This window comes from Falco naumanni, chromosome 14 (genome assembly GCF_017639655.2).
Source record: "Falco naumanni isolate bFalNau1 chromosome 14, bFalNau1.pat, whole genome shotgun sequence".
Taxonomy (NCBI): Eukaryota; Metazoa; Chordata; class Aves; order Falconiformes; family Falconidae; genus Falco; species Falco naumanni.
In genome coordinates this window covers 6,890,727-6,914,251 of record NC_054067.1, presented here as the reverse complement: position 1 = coordinate 6,914,251, position 23,525 = coordinate 6,890,727, and the positions used below count along the sequence as shown (strand labels likewise).

General features: G+C 42.0%; 1 protein-coding gene across 5 annotated transcripts in view; it reads left to right on the top strand.

Annotated features, from left to right (window-relative positions):
* Positions 1–23,525, top strand: part of GRIA3 (glutamate ionotropic receptor AMPA type subunit 3) — a 152,672-nt gene that overhangs the window by 54,571 nt on the left and 74,576 nt on the right. For all 5 annotated transcript variants that reach the window (XR_005830928.1, XM_040614274.1, XM_040614273.1 and 2 more), the window contains exon 4: positions 13,601–13,788. Coding sequence is in view for 4 of the 5 variants with exons in the window: in XM_040614274.1 (XP_040470208.1) it covers positions 13,601–13,788 (188 nt within the window). In the remaining variant the exon portion in view is untranslated. The remainder of the gene's footprint in view (positions 1–13,600; positions 13,789–23,525) is intronic.

The following is a 23,525-nucleotide window of genomic DNA, read 5'->3' as shown; positions in this document are numbered from 1 at the left end:
TGCTGTTCAGGATAGATAATAGCATAAATCCCCTCCTTTCCAGAGTCCTGGGTACAGAGGACATTTGCGAGTGTGTTTAAGTTAGGCTGAAGGTCCAAAGTAGTTTATCCTGGGGTACCTGAACCGCCAGTGCAACGTGTAATCGGTGGAGGTATAGGTGAGACCTGTGCTTAACTGTGTGGTACTGGGACCAGGGTCTCAGCCCCGTGTCTTTCAGCATGCTTTTGTTTTTAATCCTCCCTCAGTTCCACATTATCCAAAGGGATTGAGGTGAATCACAGTGGGGAAAGTGAATGAGCAGAAGCCATGAAGTGTAGCGGGGGAGGTAACAGTGCTATTTCTGAAACACAGGAATGAAGACACCAAGACTTTTGTTACAGGCAGAGACAAAAGGGCTACCCAAAGAACGAGGGCGGGGGTGCACAAACTTTTGCTGCATAAAAAAATAAAAAGAATCAGTGATGTCATGGGACGTGCTCCAAACTGTGAGCAAGAAAACCTGGCATTGAGAGCTAAGACCTCAGTGAATGTGGCAGTATGGTTAGAATGTCGTTCTTCGCCTCTTGATATGCTATGGTATATAGCAAGCCATAGTACTCCAGTGTTTAAAGAATATGCTTTTTAAATGTTTGCTTTTTTTTTTTGTTTGCAGAAACCACAATAATAGAACTTTTTGCTGTAAAAAGAAAGTCGTTGCTTTGATATTCCACTGCAGAGGGAGAGTTAGTTAGGTTGAGTACAATCAGAGGGGACCGGATCCCTGGAGTAAGCACAGGCATTATATTTTGAGCCTAGAACATCTGTACATTAATAATTAGTAAGGTTAGATGGAAATTTTTTATTGAAGTCAACTCCAGTTGCTCACAGGTACGAGCGACCTGATTTTCCCTTGCTTTTCATACTTGCACAGAGGTAATTACAGAGGCAGAAAGTGTTAAAATAAAGAAATCTTAGTTTACTTGGGGGAAAAATATATGACTAAACAGGTGCCACCCTGCTGAAAGAGGGCAGTAGTGGAGTGAGAACTCCACTTTTGTGTTGTCTTTTGAAGTATTGATTTGCACAGAACACTTAAAACCTTTCCACTCTATATACCAGGGACCTGTCCTGTTCTGTGAAATCTTTCTCTGCCTGAATGACTACAGTAATGGTAAACCGAGTGATCAGAACTATCAGTGCTTGTGCTTCTATCTGTGTGCACCATTCACTGTATATTTTCTCTTTCAGATTAGAGAATACTAAATTTTTCGCATATTTTATCATTGTAGTTTGCTAACCATGCAATCAGATTTGTGAGGCTTTGGAGTCATGGAAGAGTAATCATGCGTCGCTATAGTATCAGAACAAATGGAATAGAAGAGTTCTTTTGTTACACTGAATATTGAATATTCAAATAGCATATAAAGATTTTAAATATTAGTAAACACTTGGCAGTGTAATTGGGTGCAAAGCTCAACTTAATTGGAGTACTGAGGCAGACTGGTCCCAAGAATGTGTTTCTTACAGCTTCCTAATTTTACAAAACAACTCCAAGAAAACGTTAAGGACAGTTTAGTTCAAAACTGTGAAAGCAGTGAGTTTGCAGTTTACATGCAACCCCTTCCTTTTGTAATAGATATTCTACCACTCTGCAGCCTTGGAGGGGAATTTTCTATCTCCCTTTTCTTCTTCAAGCTAATAATCAATAGTCTGTCTCAGGTATGTGTACATCCCATTTAGTCAGGCAGTCCTTATCTCTGCACTTTCTGAACATGTCGCAATGAATTAACTAATTAACAGTGTATTCTGTAGAGAATTCTGTGCCACTTTTTAAGCAGGCCACAAAGTACCTATCCTATTTTCATAAGTAATTTCCAAAGGCACACAGGACAGTCTTTCAGAGGTATTTAGGGTTTCAGCGTACCCATACCCATAGTCACGTTGTGAAAAGCACCTGAATGAGGTCTGTGCCTGGCTGCCATTTAAGTCAGTGGAGGGCAGGTACCCCACCTGCTGCAGTGCTTCAGCATCTGCATCTTAATTGCCTCTGAAAACCTGCTCCTACCATCCTACCCAAGTCACTTTTGAAAACGAAAGACAGGTACCTGTGAAAATTTTACGTCTGCTGCACTGTGAAGTGAGCCTATTTCTGAGAGGACCCTAGGCAAAAGTATTAGTCGTTTCAAATACTCTGGTTATTACCATTTCTAGATCATTTAAGAGAATCTTTACCATTTACCATGGGCACATGCAAGAGCAAGGTTTTGGGGTTTTTTAATGTTTATTGCTAATATAAAGCTAAGAAACATAGTTTTTAAGTGTTCAGTGATTTTGCTGTGTGGTCATGAATGTGTATGGGTGTATGTATAGTCCAGCAGCAGTTAATGAAGACCTCGTGGCTCTTGGTCCTTGAAGGTCATGTAATCTTTATTGATATTTTTCTGTGTTCATGGTGATCCATCAGGGTACACTTCCATTATGCTGATTTTGGGACACATCTTGAGGGTATATGCCTGTCTGTCGGCAGGTCCTTTATATGCAGGGCACATTTTTGTCCGAGGTGGTCAGGTATGGTAAGGTTGAGCCTATGTTGAAATTGCCTTTGAAATCATAGAGGTTATTATTACCTGAGTCTGGTTTCTCTGTGAGGCCCATCATACTGGTATTTCTAAAACATCAATTATCAGAGCAGTAAATTAAGACAAACTCTGCCCATGCCTAGGTAATGTTACTTTTTTTTTTTTTTTTCCCCTTTGATAGGCGCTTTATGCCTTCCTGTGCAAATTCCAGTTGTGGACCATAAAAATGAATGAGATAGCATCTTGCGGGGGGTGGGGGAGTCCAATCCATGGGAAAAATGTCCTGGAAGGGGGAGTGCTGTAGTCACAAACTATCTTGGACGCTGTGGAAAAGTCTGGATCTGAACCCTTGCTGATGTGCGGTGCCAACTCCCAAGAACGCTCTCCCTCTCATTTCTTCCCTAAATGAACACATGGAAACTTGAGAGATGAAGCCAGAGCTAAACTTTTTAATCACATTCCTGTCTCTAGCGAATATTTATGCTGAAATGTTTGCACTTTTCTATATAATCCAGCCTAATATTTCACCTGAGCTGCCTTCCTGAGCTGAATTGGGAATAGCATATTCAGTAATTGACCACAGATGCTTCAACCTGGATGGTTTTTTGCCCATCTAAAGTTACCGGCTCCAACTCCTGTATTTAGAAGTTGCAAAATACAAAGCAGCAGCCAAAAATACATTGTGTATGTTAGCAGAGAAGGGATAGCTAACACTAAAATTCTTAGTGATTTTTGATAGAATGAAAAGACCTCTAATGCCCAAATAGGATTATAAGGTTGAATAATAAAATCAGGGCTTCCCCTTTAGTCTGTTTCTTCGTTAGCAGGTAAAGACCCAGGGATTTCCCGACTGGCAGGGGGTTGTCTGTGCTCTGTAGGTTGTGTGTCACCACCCTGCAGAATAAACCAGGTCTTGCTGATACACAGAACATAACGCTGCAAGAGCTACGGTGCTCGGGCCACTGAAGCCGAGCACTGAACCAGTGCGTCCTCGTTCAGCCACCTCATCTGTGTGAAATGTTTTGAAAGGTAACTGGTGACCCCCTAGCTTCATGCTGGGTCAGCTGTTGTCTATTGATGTCACGCTAATTCTCGGCTAACTTTGTCAGTTGTCATCCTGTGGCCCCACTACAGGAGGAATCGGTACAAAGACGACTCTGGTTGATGCAGTAGGAGTGTGCTTCTGTGTACAAGCCCAATTCAGACCAAATCTGTATTGCCAAGCAGTCTAGGAGGTATACAGCCCTGTTGTGAATTAATATGAGGCCTTGTAATTAACAAATACATCATTGTTATGAAGAGAAATGCTGTTATTGAAAAAATATAGGCAATGGTGCTCTATAAAAGCTCCTTGTTACTAGCCATTGGCAAAAAAAGGGGCAGAAATAGCCAACTGAGTGACTAGAAGGAAACATGCATGCAGACTGTGGGTATGGATCCATAAATTATCATTTATATTATCATAAAAACTCATTTAAATTTCAAAATATTTTAAAAATCGTACTCACCCTTTGATTGCTATATTTTTTTTTTAGTGTTCAGAATAAATAAAAGGAAATTAACTTATGGGTTGAGACATGAGACACATTCCAGCTGCAAGGGCAATTAAAATGCTGGATACCAAAGGGTGAGATGTTGATGAAGAGAGACTTTGAAAGGCTGATAGCATCTGTTAATGAAAATTCTCAGAGGCAAAAGATTTGTTTGCTCAGGTAGTTTGAGAAACAGAAAGTGTAGATAAAGGTTAGGGAGAGGAATAAATATTTTTGTAACATGATTGACTGAAGGTCAGATAGAAAGAATAATTTTACTATGTTTGAGGACAATTCGTCTAGCATAATTTTTTTCCAAGACACATATCTGAGGTGAATTCAGGGGGTTTTTTTGGTGATGAATATGTATTTCAATTCATAGTCTGATTACCATAATCTTCTGTGATTGTTTCTTCAAAGGAATAATATTTATCATTTTTTAGACTCAGCAGTTCCAGACACGTTTTTAAGAGAAGGCAGTCAGCAATACTCTTGCAGGCTCATGCTAAAAACACTATACATATCATGGCAAAGAATTAGCTTGTTATCAATAATTTTAAAGTTTGAAGCATAAACTGAAATTACATTTTTAGCTCTTTAGATGAATGCAGTGATATGTGAGGCCAAGTTTTAGCTATTTTCAAAATCCTCTGCTGTTGATAAGTGGATAAGTTCCCTTTTTTGAGAATATTTATTGCCTGTAACTGAATAAATGCACTAATGTCCTCTTTGGCTAAAAAAGTTATTTAAGCTTAACAAAACTCATTTTTATTTCCTTTCTCAGATGATAATGCCACACAATACTTTCTTTTTTAACTCTAGTTGAAATTGTACCTCAGTTGTGCAACTTTACCTGGAATAACAAGTAACACTTTCCATCAGTATCCCAGTTCACTGGGGGCTAGGTAGCTATTCCATTTTACTCTAGCAAATAAGGTACAAGGAAAATGTCTTCTGAGATACCATACTGATATTTTTACTATATAATTTCAGCAGCTAGTGTTTATAGGCAGTATAGGAATCTTTACAAGTATATGTTCAACTATGTTACAGTTTGAAATAAAAATAAATGTAGATATGAACCAGGAGAACCTGAATTTGAAATTCAGTTCTATTACTAATTCTCTGGATGGGATAGGCCAACTCATCTTTTTATTCTATGTCAAATTTATTATTTGCCTATTTCATGTGGGAACATTGACAATAAATCTGTTAATTGGCAGGGCTTTGAGTGTTAATTGGGATTGTTGTTGACGTTATTAATGTTTTTGTAAGAATTTTCTGAAAGCTGAATGACGCAAAAACGTCTGGTGTGAAGTGCACTGCTTTGTGTTAAGTGTAGACCACTCTGGGGGGGCCACCTGCCCACGTGTGATGTGCTTCTCAAACGACGAAGCTGGGCTAAAATGTGTCCTTAAGGCAGAGACACCTCAGGAGTTTTGCAGACATGTTGAAGAGAGGAAGGAAAGGCACGCAGCTGTACCAGCACCAGGGGAAAGGCCAGCATTACCATTCTGTACAGGAGCAGACCTTTTGTTCCTGAAATAACAGTGTTCCTGTACCACCTGGCTCAGACTTACCTTGACTAAGGTGGTTCAACAGCTTGGCTCATCACTGAGCAGCAGGACGTTGTCCCGTTATTTCTTGGGTGGCTTTCCATTTTCTGTTTTTCTCCAGGTCATGTGGCAAGCCAAATAGACCTCCTCAAAGTCAGTACACCAAAAGATGAGTTTGAATTCTCCATGTCTTGCAACATCTCTGCTTGCTCTGATTCTGGTTTTTGTAAGCTTTCCCTTTGAGAACTAGCTTCACATGGAATGGACTACACTTGTTTTGCAGACAAGTTAAGATTTCTTTTCCAGCCTGATAATTGCTAACTCTGTGTTTCCTAATTAGAATCTTTTTGTTGAGATAAATATGTAAGCAGAATTAGATACATATTTTTAACGTGCAGTAATTAGCCCCATCAGTTGAGTGCTAGCCAGCACATTGGGATTTTTGTTCTCTTTTAGTTTTTTAATTGCAGGTAAGGTTTGTGAGTGATACCTACGTGGTGATGCTTTACACAGTTTTGTTCTTTCATGTATTTTCTTCTGTTGATTTCCACGCATGTTGCAAACACAGAAAAATTACACGGCATCTCTCTCTTTCTTGACTGGAAAGAGAACCTAAGAGACCATCATCCAAATGTGCCTGGAGCTAAGGACAGAGTAAGACCAAAGCATCTCACTTAGGCCTTGCTATGGTCAACTTTATGGCATCTGACATCAAGAGGATTATAGCTGAGATACGTTCTATCCATGGTGGCTAGGTCTGGTTTCTTCAGGAACCGATGCACAAGAGTAATGAAAACCCCAGCTCTGTAGGTCTGAAGGAAGTGGTTGGTAATATCTGTGTATCTTGGGTTCTTCTTTTTTGCCCAAAGAAACTTCTGCTCTATCATTCAGAGACTTCTCAGCTGAAGGCTGGTCTGTTGTGAAGAGCAGGGCTTGGGGTGGGCTCTGTTTACCTTGCTCCATCTGAGAGGCAGTAAGTGAGGCTGCAAAACAGTGTGGTCATGGGATAGAGGTGTTCCAAGGGGGACAGAGGGGAAGGAAGCCACTACAGAAGGCTCCATCTAGGCAAGGCTATGATACTGGGCTAAGGTTATGATGTTACTTTCCTGATACCAGCAGGATGTAGGATGGTACTCAGCAAATGGTTTATTTTGAGTTTGCTGATGTCACTTGGAGCGTGTCCTTGCTGAAGAAATCAGGGCACTCAGGGAAAATTGGTGCTGGGCAGGAATATCATTGGGATCGAACTGCCTAGGTTTGCATCCCGCTGTACATGTAATGGTACTGTGCTTACTACATAGTTTTAGGTTTTCGGCTCTGCTGGACAGACAAAGCCCTAGACTCACAGTACTTAAGCAGTGTTTTCGTTTTGGGGCGCTTTTTAAAATTTATTCAGATCTCCTAAAGCTTGGAAATTAATTATTTTTAATGCTAATAAAAAGTTCTACAATTTTGCCATTTGCATGTAAAAAAGTTCAGGACAGCTCTTCACTACTCCTAGTAGACCAATGTCTCCCAGATCTCAGCCTCCTTTGGTGACAGAATGCCCTAACTACCACCTCTATCAGCTTTCTGATAACATCAGTATCAAGAGTTCTTAGTAGTAAGTACACAGAGGATACCCTACAGCCCATGCTCCCTGGACAACACAATGCTCTTCACCTTCTGTCACTTCTCAAAATACATTATTCATTTCTCTGGTTTTCTGTGGTTGTTCTTCTGCCTTCTCTGCACAACTGTTTACCTGTTATATTTTCCTCAAGCAGAACATACTCTGATTTAAAAATGTGTTTCTGTCTCATCTGTTTTGTTACCCATCTGCATCCAGAAGCTATAATCACTCAAATATTATTCCTTTGGAAATTATTTAAATATGGATTTGCATAGTAAAGCTAAAACTAGAACACAGCTCTTGTGGTAAACCTTGGATCATGTTGTTGTATTGAGATATACCCATCTGTCCTACACCAGGAGACTTGCACACATAATTGTGAAAGTCATATGAGTATGTCCTGTTACGGAAGTGACAGCATTGCTTGCGGCATCTTTATGTCTGTCCTTTGTTATTGTACTCTTTGATCCTTTACTACATCACTCTCATTTTACACTGGCACAGCTTTATTCAAAACCACTGGAGTTGCACTGACCAAAAACTTGAATAGAATCAGGGGTGACTTAGAAGCAAGGTTGCTATGAAAGAACATACCAAGGTGAAATGCATTCAGAAACAGTCATCTGGGGGGGAGGGAGAAGTCTTTCTTAAGTGTATGTGCATTCAACTCCTGCATGTTTAGCTGTAGCCCATCCGGAGCAAATGCAGACCAGATGGTTCCTGTAAATTCTCCTTTAGAGCCAGGCAAGTTCACGTTCACTCAACCAAGCTGACATATCTATTTGTGTAGATTTCTCTGTTTATGGATGACAGGTTGCAATAATGTAATATATGTGCAGGGCAAACTAGAGGTTTACTGAATAGAAAAGGCAAAAATAAAAAACAATATTAAAGTATGTTTGCTGCTTGGTCTAGAAGGTTGTCTGCTACCAGAACAGTGGAGTGTAACACTTTATGTGCTGGTTACTAGATAGAAGTGATCAGGTCAAAATGGAATGCAGTTATTCTACTTCCATTTAATAATTTGAACTTACACGTGTAAGACTGAAAGAGCACTCCAGCATAGTCATCACTTGCTGTGTCTCTTACTGGTGACTAATTTAGTAGCTTGTAGCCTGCTTCTTCCCCTACTATAAAATTGTTAAGCGGGTATAGGTTATGCAGAGCATGCTTGCCTAGCTGACATGTTTAATTTTTGAACGATGGGGAGTGTTTTAGGTTGGCTAGGTGGTTTTTACTCACACCTAAGATGTTGACCTGTTTGCTTTTAAATTAATGCTAGGCTCAGTGCCAAACACACAGAATATCCGAGTATATCTCAACATACAGACCTCTGGTGCACTCACATCACAGAATTTGTATTTGTCTTGGGGAAGCACGTGCCTTGGTGGCCTTCTTTTTGCTGAGTTCAATGTGCCCTTGTCAAAGACAGCTCCATACTTAAATCCCTGAAGTTCACTCGTAGGCCAGAAGCTTAGTTTTTCATATCATGTCCCAGATAAATAGTTCAAAACACAAATATTCAGATCAGAGCTGCTGCTCGTTCAGCTGGCACAGGCATGCTGCGTGCCAGGAAAATAGCCCCCTCAAAGATCTTTGGTACTCAGCAAGGCAAAAGAAAGAGGGACTACAAGCAAATGCTCTTTCATTTCTAACGGGAGGCTATGGTCCAAGATCTTATCAGGAACATTCAGGAAAAGAGCGATTTACATAAGTGGTAATTTTTTCTCAGTAAGTACTTTGGTGCCAACTGCGAGTGCTCACGTGGTACTACAGATGTTCTAGTGTGGTCTTTTACTCATGACAGATTAATGATTGCTCTTATTTAAATGAGCAAGTTCAATGATATAGTACATAGAATTTCATATGGCTGAGCAAACTGCACAGATGAATTTTGCTTACATGGACGTGGGAAGAGTTTCATGAGCTTTCATGGATGCAAAAGAGTGAAATGTCCTCTTCACCCATGTTAGTAGGGTCAGTTGAAAGATGCTTGTATCAAAGGGATGATCTGAAAGACTGAGGTACAGGCTTTGCTTCTCTGACAGAAGTATGAAGATGCTGGCTGAATTTGTGTCTCGGCCCAGCTGCAGGGAGGACTGCCTAGAATGTAATTCTGTCAGGGTTGTTTAAAGTACAGAGATAGCATTGCAACAAATAACATTTTCCCTGCTTTGAGGGAAATTTATATTGAATATTTTCTCTCTTTGCGAGCTTCAGTCAGCAAAACTCAAAATAAGCCAGGCACTTGTTTTGTTCTAGTTTTATTACTGTATCTACCTCCATCCCAATCAATTGGCAGACTGTTTAGATGAGGCTTAGCTCTTTCAAATCATCAATATTTTAAGAATAAGCCAGACAGTGACACATTTTAATATTAAGCTCAGGATTGTCTAAGCTTTTAGTAGCTGCTGATCGGACTGATGTGAGATTGCATTCAAAGAACACAGGAGCAACCCCTCCCCTGTACATGGCTAAAAGGGACCAAAACGTAATATGGGTCTGTTACATGACCTGGCAAGAATGCAAATTGCCATCATGTGACCAGACAGATTTATAAATTGGTAACGCCATCACGTTAATAACGTAGTGCACTTAAAGGATGTGGTGCCATCAGATGAGCTAGCCTCAGAAGCAGTGTTTCCAGAAAAATGCATGCCTTCCATCCTGCTGCTTTGAAACATCCAAGGTATGACTAAGAAACAAGAGGTTGAAAGATCAGATTGCGTCGGAATGAATTTTTCCTGTTGTCTGTATTTGTGTCAATCACTATAGAATGGACAACCTCTGAATTTTAGTAATGCTATTATGAACCTGTTTGGGGATGATCTCATTGCTGTCATCTTCTAGGAGGAGGTCAGAGGTTTTTGTCTTACCAAATATTTTTTGGCTTTATCAATTGAAGTAGTATAAACCTGCAACAGTATTAACAAAAGCCTTTCCTGCATGGCATCTTCACAGACCTGTGGTGAACTGCCAGTCCTTCAGTCTTCTGGGATCGATGTGATGCAGACCATAGAAAAACTACAAAATAGAGATAGTTGCTGGTTTCCTTGAGAGTGAATGAGGTGAGAGGCACCCGTGAGAGCTCAGCACCTCCAGGGTGCTCAGGGGCAGGTGTCTCTTGTGGAGCATTCACATGCGTGTTTACTGGAGGGCAGGGAACGGAAAACCTCAGTATACAGGTCTGGTCACTGATACGCACAGAACAGGGAAAAAAATTTCCCCAGTCATTACCCAGCAATACCCCCAAAGCATCCCAGCTTGCATCGTTATGCTAAGGCGAAGGAAAAGTTCACATCTGAAGATTAAACAGTCCTTTTGTTTAAATAATAGCACTGCTTATGTAACAGCACCCTTATGGTAAAGTACAGCTGGAGCCTGGAATGTGGCGTTTACAGAAATGTCACATAATGGATAGCGATGTAAATGATGCTGAAGGCAGTAGGCACGGAGAGAGATCAGAGGTGGGGAACAGCGGGCACGTGTATCTGACCGAAGATGCGAGTGTGCTGCCTTCCTGAAAGCAGGAGGTTTGAAGCATGCTCTTGCAAAGTGAGGGAAATGGGCTTTGTAAGGGCCGTCAGAGCCCTGGCAGCTGTTGGAGGAAGGGCAGCGGTGCTTCTGAAAGCGAGGACAGCAGAGGGAGAGGGCCCAGGAGAGGCGCGCTGGCACAGCGCAGGCGGCGACCGCAGGGAGGGTTTCAAGGACCAGCAAGGGCAGAAGGGACAGTGACTGTACAGACTTGGTGTGACAACGAGAAACAGGAGGTAGAGAAGACAGAAATTATGAAGCTCTGGAACCGAGATTATTATAATTGTATTTCCATGCATAAAAGAAAGGCTGCTGAGTAACATTGCTCTTTTTCGTGAAGCTGTAACCACTAATACACAGGGAAGCAAAAACACAAACGCTTGCACCCACACAACATGCAGTTGCACAAAATTAGGAAAATTACCCACCTTTCTCCTGAAATAGTCAAGATTTGACCAAGTGAGCTCTGACTCAAACACTTAACTGAAGCTGGGTCGTGGCAGTCAACCAGTGGCACCTGCTCTCCAGCATGTTCATTTTCAATTCTTTCCTTGAGACGACACGTAAGTTTTTGTATATGTTATTAGCAGAAAACAGAGCTACAGATTTTTTTGAAGTGTCATTTTTTTTTATAATATGTTGAACCATGTTGTTCAATTTGGAGTGAAAAAAACTTATGGACTGTTTACTGTTGTTTACAGCAAGCTCAAGGTTTGTACTTAGACATTATATGAATGATGAAACAAACATGTAAATATTCATTACTTAGTGAATCATATTTTTTTAAAGCATATCTTTGTACACAAAGCATTTGTAAATCCCCCTTAGTGGTATTTATTTTTCCACATGAAAATTTCTCGTTTGCAGCCAACCAAATATCTTGGGCTTAGATCTTTCTCCTACATGTAATGGAATCACAGTGCTGTCACAGACATCACAGCCATTTTTGTGAAATATGATGTTAAGGAAGACTGAGTTCATTGTACTATACATATGTAAATGCCTCTCTTTCAATACTCTCAAGGGAAAAAAGATGCCAGAAAGAATTCCCAACCAGCATACATATTAATTGTCACCACCTTTCATGGGATAGTGAAGTGCATTTGTACAAAGCAAAGCATTAACAATCAAGGAGGCTGCACAGGGAAAGTGAGGGCATTTGAGTGAAACTTAAGGAAGTCGCATGGTAAATTATAATAATCTAACTGCAATCTAGAAAATCGCACTCTTTCCTTGTTTGTGTCTATAATGAGGTAGGGATGCAGCTCCTCTAGGTTCAGCCAGCCACTACAGATTTACAGCAGGCTACGGAAGCTCAGACTGCAGCACCAGTTCTTTGTTATTGGTATACCCCTACAATGATATCCCAGTTCACAATGGCTATTGGTACAATTCAAAGCAGTGAACGTGTTGTTCTTCTGTAGCTGAAACTCCTTTCAGTTCCAGAAGCATAGGGGGCTGGCTGGTTATCACAGAGCACAATTAATTGGTTGTTGATCCTGTATGTTTATGTGTTTGTGTGTGTGAAGACATGCTGAGCTTTTCCCATCTGGCTGTGGATAAGAAATCCACAGTATGACTAAGTGATTGGACTGAAAGTTTTGCAAATAAATTATCCGGACAGAAATACAGCTCATGTAGATGCTTCTGTACAGAGAAACTCCACTGGAGACCGCTGTGTGTGCTTGAAGTAGATGACCTCTGTCTTTGACTGGCATCTGCCTAGATTTGAAACAATAGCTATGAAAAAAGCCTAATTTCCTGAATCAAAACAGCGAATTCACCAACTTCCCAGCTACCTACTATAACAAAGGGATGCAAATCAATGTCTGATGACTCCTGCATAGCATGACTTGAAGGAGGTTACTGTTCCCAGTTCCAGCACCTTTGACTTAGGGACTTGACTTGAGTTCTGTCAGCTGGTGGGGCACGGCTGTTCACAAGAAATGAAATGCTGTTTGCTTGTATAATCTCTCACTGTGCATTCTTTGGTCATTCTGTGCTGCTTTCTCTCCTCTGTTGAGGTTGCTAAATGAGGTGGTATTACCTTAATGAAATCATTGAAAGTGTGGTTAATGCTGCTAGACTCCATATTTAAAAACATTTTTTGAAATCAAACAGTATCAGTAAAGTATTCTCCTGTGGTTTGTGGCCCCAATAACCAGTACAATGGCTTAATTGGCATTCTTGTGCAGTGCTTGGATCTTTGCCAGTTAATGACCCATTTCTGCAGTCTGCACAGGCAAATTACCCCTTCTGTCCAGCTCTTCAAGCTGATGGACTTTTGCCCAAGTAATGGCTGCAGGCTCCTATTCTCAGCTGGCACGGACCCCAGCACGACCATAAACATCCCTGAGAGGATCATAATATGATATATTGGACAGATTCTGATACGCCTCACAGTCGTATACCACCAAGCAATTCTGCTGAAGTCAGTGACTTTGGCTGTGGCATAGCTGAAAGAAGAAACTGGTCCCTACACTGTTGCTCTCTCAGATAATGGAGCACCTGCAGGCTGTTAGCTAGTCTGTGTCCCTTTAGACCAGGGGTCCTCAAACTTTTTAAACAGGGGGCCGGCACGTGGATGAAGTGGCAGGCAATCATCTGCGGCTGCTTGGTTTCCCCCCCCAACCCCCGGCGGGGGGGGGGTATGTAAATACCAGGGGCTGATTGAGGACCCTGGGGGGCCGTAGTTTGAGGACCCCTGCTTTAGACGATGCAAGTTTTTGGGAACCCTATGTCAAACGTTCAAAGTAGTTTTTATTTTGTTCTGGTTTTAAATGGTTGCATTGTCTCTTTCCCCTACAGGATTTTCCATTCTACAGGCGATTATGGAAGCGGCAGTACAGAACAACTGGCAAGTGACAGCCAGATCCGTAGGCAGCATAAAGGATGTTCAAGAGTTCAGAAGAATTATAGAGGAGATGGACAGGCGGCAAGAAAAAAGATACTTAATTGACTGTGAAGTGGACAGAATCAACACCATTTTGGAACAGGTATATGCTTTTCAGAACCTATGATCTCTCTGTGACAGACATTGTTAATGTTTCCAGAACTCTCTGTTTCTAGAAATTAATTAAATATCCATTAAGATGTGAGTCCCAACAACTGAGTGGTTGCCTAGTAAAATTAAAATGCCTCTGTGATGCTTATAGTTGGTGGCAGCACTAACACATAACCTACCAGGAAGTGTCTCTCTGATATTTTTTCCCAAATGTTAATAATGAATTATTTTTAAGTAGCTTAAGAACCTGAAACCTCAGCTGCCAGAGTAACATTACTGGCATCAGGGCTACTTGTAGGGATTGCAAGACAGGTGCAGTTTGTTAAGTGGAACATGAAACAAGAAATAAAAAGCCAATGAAGTAGTTCTGAATCATCTTAAAGAATTCCCAAGTGAAAATATTGCTAATGAAAAATTCAGCTGGTAGTCCAAACGGCTCATCAGCACTTCTTGGTACATAACGCTCTTCCCACTGCACAGCCAGTGCTGTTGACAGGCTTAAATTGTGGGTGATAGAGTCTTGTGGGTGACTGTTTTGCTATGGCATGCCCTTTCCAGGGTTTGCTTTGTCCCAGAGGAGTGGCCATACCCTCCGGCTGTCCCAGGGTGCTACCCAGGACACCTGTGCCACTGGCTGTGCTGGGCAGTGTACTGGAAGAGGTGTGATAACAGACACACATCACAGGGAGGAGAAGCAGGACAGTTCCCTGCTACCTGGGCTCACAGCAAAGCTGGTGTTGGTATGAAACCAAATCCATGCTGCTTGTTTATTCACAGGCATGTGGGAATTCACTTACATTAAGACTGGAAAACCCTCTGATTATTGCCACTTCATAAATTTAACTGTGGGTTTATAGTATGGGATAGATCAAAAGTAACATTTAAATTTCATGAAGCATTAGCACATCTCTTAGAAATGGTGTGTTGCAAACTAGCGGCAAACTGACCTCGCTGCCATTAAACCCTGGGAAATGCAAAAGCTATATTCACTGAGTTCCTTCGCAAAACACTCAGTTCCTGTCAAGTCTTGAGGTGTATCACTGAGGGCCAGTCTGCGGGGATGGAATCACTGGAGTCCCAGCCAGGTCCCATAGCTGCTGGTTACAGAGGGCAGCAGGAAGGAGAGAGGTGCTCAACAGAACAGCGCGAGCCAGTGCTGGTCCGTACATCTGAGAGCTAGCATGGTTGTGATACTGGTACATAGCTTTGCAGTTTACACTGTATTTAGTCAATCTGGTGGGTATTCTCTTGAGGGAAATTCATACAGCAAAGTGTAAGAAACTACTTCCCCCCCCACACACACCCCCCGCCCTTTCCTGCAGAGCTTCTTGCTCACGTTCTTGCAAAACGTGCAAAATGCCATACCCACAGCCCACTCTTCTGAAAATGATGCAGGAGAGCACTCCTGAGTCAAGCTTAAATAGCTCTTTGGGCCCACTCAGCTGAAGAACAGGCCTTTTGTTTGATATTTCTAACTCCATTTACATTTTGTTCTCTCTTTTTCTTATATTGTGCAAGTGAGAGGAAAAAAAACCTAAACCATTCCAGCGCCTAAAATGAAAGCTATATACCAAGCAAACCATATAGTGAAAAACGAGTGAACTCTTTTCTCCTGTAAGAATTCTAAATTCAAACCTAGTGAAGTTGTAATTTTATTAAATGTTTGATTCGGCTTTCTATCAATGTGATTAAGCACCTGTGTAACTAGAGATTTGCTACTGGGGCCTCCAGGTTTCCCCAGACTCTACAGTACATTGTGTGTAATTTTGCGTAATTAAGAGCCTTTCTTTTGTCATTGTTGTATTGTGTAGAGCTCATCTCTGTACTGTTAGTCTGATACTGAAAAACAATGACTTAAGTTTCTGCAAGGAAAGCCAGTAATGGTGGACCCCATGTTGATAGCTGAACAATTATTAGGTTTTGGCTTTTCTTTCCCTCTCCTCTGCCTACCTTGTTATCTTCTCATAAAGTAGTTAAAAAACTCACAAATATGTGTGGTACTTAAATCCATCCATCCAGTGTCCTCAAGGGAGTGGTGAGTTGCCTTCTTTTTAGCCAACTGTGTTTGCTGATAGTATGCCGCTGAGGGGAAAGATAACTCTGGATTTGCATAATTCAAATCTAGCATTTTATTGCAGTTTTAAAAGTCAGATCGGTGCTTTGTGTGGAGTCTAGAAAGTCTGCTCAGTTAACGAGGCAGTAACATCTGAGCATGATAACAGCATGCTGACTGCAGGTGGCTTTGGAGAGCTTGTCCCCAGTGAGAGCAAAGGGAAGCCAAGACACTCTACCTGTTACTGCAGGATACTGATGGACAAACTCTGTCCTACAGAGGGCTGGCACAGGCTGCCTCAGCCCGGCTGCCTTTTCATCCCTCTCCCTTTTTTTGGCCTCCTCAGGAGCGCATCCTCAAAGGCTGACCCTCCCATCACCGTCTGGGAGTGATGCCTCCCTCTGAGAGGGGTTTGCTATGGTCACGGTGGGGATGTGACACCTGCCGTTTCCTTTTCTCACAGACAACAGCAGCGCTTGCCAGCAACCCTGGCTTTCAGAAGCTTAAATAGGACTTATTCAAGAACAAAAGTCATAGCAGAAATAAACAGACTGTAAACCACTAAACAGTCTACACACGTGCTGAGTTTGCTATCAGACTTTTGGGCACTTGGCCAGGCCATTCAGCAAGCTTGTCAGTTCTCTGCTCCAGAAACTGTGTATTGTGGCTTTGTGTTAGCGCTTGGATTAAATAAGAGCGACCTCTTCACCTGTATCAGGCTGGTCAGTGTGTGCAGTTCTGTTCCTTTGATGCTTTTTTTTCAACCAGTTCAAACCAGTGTGTACCTCTCTTCCAAAAGTGTGGGCTTATCTAAAGACAATTGCGCATCTGAGGATTTTCTTCAGACTTCAGGGACTACTGGAATATTCTGTACCTTCCTCCAGTGATGTGCAGACAGACATGTGAGTCAGTGACCTTGAGTATTCCATATGTCTTTAGCATCTGGCACATCTGTATGTCCCTGTGTTTCCAAGATCTGAAACCTCTCATTTCTCTTCTCAGGGCTGGCTGGTACCCAGGAAAGGATCTCTCCCAGGTGCCCCCCCTTGTACGTAAATGTAAGGCAGGGGAAAGAGGGCACCCCAGCTCCTGCTCTGCCTGGGTAACCTGCTTTGTGCCAGGTTTCACTCTGCAGCACAGATGGTTTCATTCCTCTTCCAGAGAATTTTGTGATGGGCCCCATATTGTGTCCTAGAGGTGGATGCCCTGCCCAGATCACCTCTGGCCCTGACTTTTCAGCTGCAGAGTAAGGGGAAGCAGAGAGATTAATCGTCATTCTGTTAAGTTACCATCTGTTGGTTCACTTGCCCTATGGTTCTATAACCACTGAGCATGTGGATCCATATCGCTCCTTGCACAACAAAACTATATCCAATTTAATCATCTAGTGGCCTCTCAAGCATACAGATAGCAACACTTATGTCATGCAAAATTCATAAGCTCCCCACACTTCTTGTCCCTTGATGCTAAAATATTCCAGTGTTCCTTCACAGATAGATATAAAATTTTGTTCTCATAAACAGAAGAACATTTTCTTCTGAGAACTAACAGTAGGCTTTAGCCTGTTCAACCGTGTATTTAGAGACATGTTTTTGAGTTAAGAAATATGTTTTTCTTATTCCCAAGATAACAAGCTGTATTTCAGACTAGAGTGGCTTTATGTCCATTTAAAAGAAAATCTCCTGGGGGAAAATAAGGAGGAAAAAACTCCATTCAGCATTAAAATGGTGAAACTTCACAAAAGACCTGTTTATTCCAGAGACTGCATGCTTTTATCAAAAGGACACTATCTCCAAACGTTGTCATAAAGGTTAGGCTCCACGGCAATGTCTGTATTGAGTGGAGGCATCTCACAAAGCCGAAGCAATATTACAGTAGAGAATGCAGTCCCCAAAATGTTATGACGACAGTCAAACTGTTACAGAAGACTTGAAGTAAAGCATCCGTAGGATTAAGAAGGGTAATCTGGTTGACTGAACTCTGTCCAGTGCAAGCACTGACTGTGACTTGACCTTAAGTTTGAGATTAGGAAGATGGTCTGCAAGTTTCCAGTACAGCTGCAGCTGCATCCCTCTGCAGAGCTGCTGGGATCTCAGAGGAGCGTGCTCATTGCACAACAGCTTTTACATTTGGAGTATCATAAGAATAAATATAAAGCTGCAGTATTGAGTTGACCAACAGTCATTAAAACCAACAACAATAAGGAAAAATCAACACTGCTTTCACGTAAGCCTGCTGGTTTATGTGTTACGTTATAAACAGATAGTCTGGTGTGGGTTTGCCTGTGTTCTCTGTAACAATTGAAAATACAGTAACTGCCTACAACCACACGAGGAGGAGCAGAGCTATGGGTAGCTTCAGCTTCTGCTGTGCTTATGAACCCCATGCTGCCGTGCCCTCGAAGGTACCGCACTGCGTGGAGCGCAGCCTGCAGAGCTGTGTGCCCCTGCCGCCTTCTCCAGCCTCGGTGCCGTGGCCATGTCACAGCCCAGTTTTATCCTTCGTGCAGAGCAGAGGAGGGGGTTCAGCCCAGGCTCCGAGGGTATCTGATACGTACGGTGTTGTGTAACGTCACTGAGAAACTGGTACAGTTCATTCTTAGGTTTCCAATCAATTAGAAACTTAAACATTTAGGACATTATCTTCGTTAGGCGCCCATGAGTATTGTTGAAACCAGGATCTAAAGCAGGATGAAAGGTCACTTCTGTCCCTTCGCATCTGGAGGGTTTCAGCAGCTCACAAGTCCATGTAGGCGTGTGGGAGGAAAGGGGAGTTCCTTAGGTCAGTCGCCCTCAGGACTGTAGCTAGTGGAAGGTAAGCAGAAAACGGGCATGTGCCAAACGCGACAGCTGTATCTACCTTAAAGGGCCTGCTCCTGTCAGCTCTGAAACTAATAAAGGACTGAAGGTGGATTACTAAAGCAGAAAGAATTAACATCGTGGGTTAATCTGCCCCACATATAGCTCATTTCACATATACCCGAGGACAGAATTTCTAGTTTGTAAATAGTAACGTCTCTCCAAAGCCATCATCCGGACTTCATAAAGCAAGGCAGGTTCCAAATGACAGGAATTTAACAGAGTATTAGTCATGCTGCAGAATGACTGAGGTAATGGCACACAAAGCTTAAAAGTGTTCAAAAGACATTAAAGCACAGTTTTAAATGTATCTGATCAGTAATAATAATAATTAATACAGAATGTCTCACCGTAAATGTGCAAGCTGCTGTATATAGAAGACCGCTGCCAAGCAACTCTGGTTTCTTATGCCAGAGGCATATGAACCTGAAGTCACTATCAGAGTTTTTATTTTTCTGTGATAGTAGCAATTACTCATTTTATGTTTTATGATAATTCATGGGATATAAATGCACACACCAATGCACACACATGCATCTGCTTTTGGCATTTTGCATATATTTACCACAACATTTGTAGTATGCGTTTATGCAGTTAGAGGCACGTTTATACAGCAACCTCTGCATTGCCATTAAACGTACAGGGAACCAAAATCTTTTCTCAGTTACGCTGCTGCAAGTATAGAGTCAACCATTACTCTGAACATTATCCTGGAGACAGTATTTAAATTGATACCACTGTGCTCATAGAGAGATTGTATTTGCTTTGAACTTCAGTTAATAGGTAGCTGTAAAAGCACAATTTGCCGCATAGTTCGCCTGCCTTTGCAGCTTTTCAGTGCACAGAATCTGTGCGTCTGTGTTTGCCCTTAGAAAGCCTTCTGAGGGTCCCACTCATTATTTAGCCTGTGTCCACATCGTGAGAGCTGCTTCTGCAGCTGGCAGTAATTGTTACCCTTGTTGACAGGAGTCTCAGGAGAAAAGTTGGGTCTGAGGGCCATTTGCAATAGCCTCTCATTCCTACATTTGATGTACTTTGGAAGCAAGCGTACACGCTGATGCTTTTCACGCGATACCTGGACCGTGGGGAGAGGATTTGGTCTTTCATTAGCTGTACGGGTATTTTTTGAAAACAACGTTTACAAGGAGTCTTTAAAAGATACACAGTATTTGAGGGAAAGGGAGAGCTGGCTGGAATTTGCTCGACACATGATCTCCTGAGGTTTTTGTCCCACTGTATTTGTCCATCTCCCCATCTGTCATAGCTCTAGAAATTTTTCTCACCTCTTGTAAACCCCTGGCTGATTTTAAAATCCTTCATTCACACATCTCTTCCAGGTTTTAAAAGTCAGTGTTGTACAGAAGTTGCTTTGTTACAATCCTAGCATTTAATGTAGCTCTTTCTTCTCCATATAAAGGATAAACCCTTTCATCTTAACAGACATTACCTTAATTTCTGCATCTGTCTCTCAAATAGTTTAATGCTTGAAACTCTGCTTCTAACCAAAGGCTTTCCTTAATTAGTTTCCAAGGCAACCATCTTGGCGACAATTCAGATGAACCAACTGCAGGGAGAGGAAGGAAACACACTATCAAAATGAATAGTAATAGCACAATACCACTGTGCAAACAGGCGTTGTACATCACCAGAGACAGCGTGATAGTTCTGGTGTCTCATAAGTTCATTTACAAGGGGACAAGTCCTAACTCAGTAAAAGAAGAGCTGCACAAGAGCGTATGTCTTTTTCTCACAGCTGACTAAGCTGGGATTAATGGCTTTGGTGCAGTGTGAATCACGGTCTCAGGGAGGAAGAGAACCACTGGTGCTTGTCAGGGCCCCTCACGCACCAAGGTTTTACCAAGTGCATTTCATAGAGCACATTTACGCTGCAGTTCAAACAGCGAGATTTTCGGAGTGGGGACCACCCCACCGGGCTCTTTTAGCCCAGATCCCGGTGATGCAGAATATGAGACACTAGCAACTGATAGCTACAGCCTGGCAGGGGGAAGTCCCTAAATACGAGGTCCCTAGGTGTGATGCAGAGCTATGGTGCGTTTGCTCTGGGCTACGGGTGGGTTTGGATCAGGCCGTAATATGGCAAAGCACTGCCCCAGTGGAAATTGCTTACTGCTGGTAATTATACATTCCTATGTGATGCCCGTCTCTTATCCCACCTTCGTGCCAGTGCGATTCCAGTGGCCTCTGTGGAGCAGCTTAAAGCTACCGGGGGCAGCCTGGGCGAAATTCATGAAGAATCCGGCCCTGTAAGTCATCAGCTCAACTTCAAACACAAACTCATCCCACAGTATTCAACCAGTAAGATGGAAAAGAGCATAACAGTTATAGAGGAAGTTAAGGTTCTCAGGCTTAAAAAAATCCATATTACTAAATACAAATTTTTTTGTGTCCCACTATGGGCGTGCCTGTGTCGATGTTAATGGCATATGTACTATTGGAGGCTTGTTCTTCCAAAACACGTAATGAATAAAATTATCAACAATATGCATAGACCCTTAGAAATACCCTGAGTATCTTCTGTCATGGGAGAATGCATGTAAAGAATCAGAAAAGAGAAATATTGCTGTAACTTTATTACCTCCTATGAGTAAAATGGCCTCCCCTGCTGCATAGACTAAGTCTACTAAAAAATAAATTAACTCTTCATAATCTCTTTCAGTTCATGGTTTATGCACCAAGTTATACAGGGAATATTGCAGCGTGCTGTTTATAGTGAAGCAGAATAAACCTTTCAAATGCCTTCAAAGCATTGAAAAGAGCAAATTGAATGCAATTCTAGTCACAGTAAAATTCCATTTATAATAAAAAATTTAAGAAAAAGTAACCTTGTTTTTCCTAGAGGACGTTGCACTGTTGTGTTGTTGGGGTTTTTTTTGTAATTTCATAGGGCATTTAAAACAGAAAGGAAATGCTCAACAAGGAGGCGGGGGGGACGTGGGGGAAGAATGCCTACTATTCAGTATTTTTCGATTTGCTTGAAGGCAGTGCTCTGCAATACAAAACCCCTTCCAAAAGATTCTCATGTGAGCATTGGGACTGAAATACTGCGACACTTCTGGGTTACATCCAAATAGTATTTTGAAGTGATCCTGACATGCAGTAATGGTTTATATAAGCAGAATTCTGTTTCCAAGGACTCTTGTTCAATTCCAGGGAAGAATACTGAATTTTTACTCTGACATGCCAATGGGCAGTGTGAAGAAAATGGGAAATTTATGTGTTTTTAAAATTAAAGACTGTGTGCCTTAGTTTACCTCATTCCTTCCTGTCTGCCCCAACGGATGTACATCCTTTTATATTTTGAGCAGCTAAGACTGAAGGAGTTTCATTTACCCTATGGGATCTGAGAAGTAGTAGTGAGCATCAGTTATGTTTGTCGGTGATTGCAAGAGAGTACTCTTAAGAATGTTCAATATACAGTTTCACGGTATTGAAAGCCAAAAAGGACAGTTGGGTATCATCTCCTGTGTCACAGAGACTAGGCACGTGATGCAAAAATCACTGAGCACCTGCTTGTTAATGATGTGGATGTGCCTTCAAACTGTGTGACGGTGCTGAAGCATTTGTGAGTCCTGCAGAAGGTTTGGAAAACTAAGAATAAATGTAAGGTTACTATTATTAAAAGTCTGTGTGAAAGTGACTTTAGGTGTTGCGAAACTTAGTGAAGGATGCTAGTCTGGAAGTCAGTTCTGATAGCGCTGATTTTGCTATACCTGATACAGAATTGTAGAGAGCATTCACAGCTGCCAAGAAGCAAGGAAGAGACCATACATGAGGTTGGAAGCGAGGACGTTATTGTGGTGGGACCGTGTTATGGTGGATAGGAACTGGTTGCCTTGTAGGCTGAAGGAAATTTAACCATGAACACTGCTAGGGAAAGGCAGTCAGCTCTAGCAGCACACAGCTCTGAGCTACGAAATTACTAAGAAATACTGGCGTCTTTGAAGAGGTGGTTGTGTGTCAGTGAAAAGCATGTGATGGTTACTGAGAAGCTTACCCATCTGAACAGTTAACAAAAAATTCCTGTTCTTTTGGGCTCTCTGGAGTATCAGAGCAGAGACAGCAGCAGTACCTATTTGCTCTCAGGTTAGCAAAACCTCGTGTCTCTTCTCGGGGGTGGTGAACTGACGCCTAAGCAGCAGAGGACTTGTTTCCACAGGGCCTTGTCTGATGAGCAAGTGCAGCCCTTGATGGGGTCAGATGCAAAATAGATGAGTATTTCAGAATTTATGAGAAGCAGGAGGAAGGCAGAATACAGCGAGGAGCTTTGTGTACCTTTTCTGCCAACTAATATGAATTTCAATTTCCCTGCACTCTTTGGAAGACCTGGGTAGAGAAACAGAAGTTGTGGAGACCCAAATACACTACCAAATCAGTTGTCTTTAAAAAGTTACTCAAGCTTGTATGACAGCAGTGCATCGAAAAACTTCAGACCCAAGTAATTTTTGAACATCGTACCAAAACTTCGTGTCAGAATAGAGACCATAACCCGAATCCCTTGATGTCAAGGTTGTTGCTGACCTTGTGGTTGTAGTCTGACCTGAGAAGGGTTAGAGCCAGGAAAGAGAGGGGAACACAGAGCACTGAACCGGCAGATCTAGAAGGTGAAAACAATGAGGAGAGTGCTGTAGCACAGTTTGTCAGTGTCAAAATTAAAGCATTTCTGGCACTCAGCACAGAAAGCTTATGGTGATTTGAAATTCCCTGTCCACATTTGGGTTTTATGTGAGATCTGAAGCCTCTGTGAAATTTCAAGTAAGTTTTGAATGTATGATTTCACAGGGGCTTGAGAAAGTACTG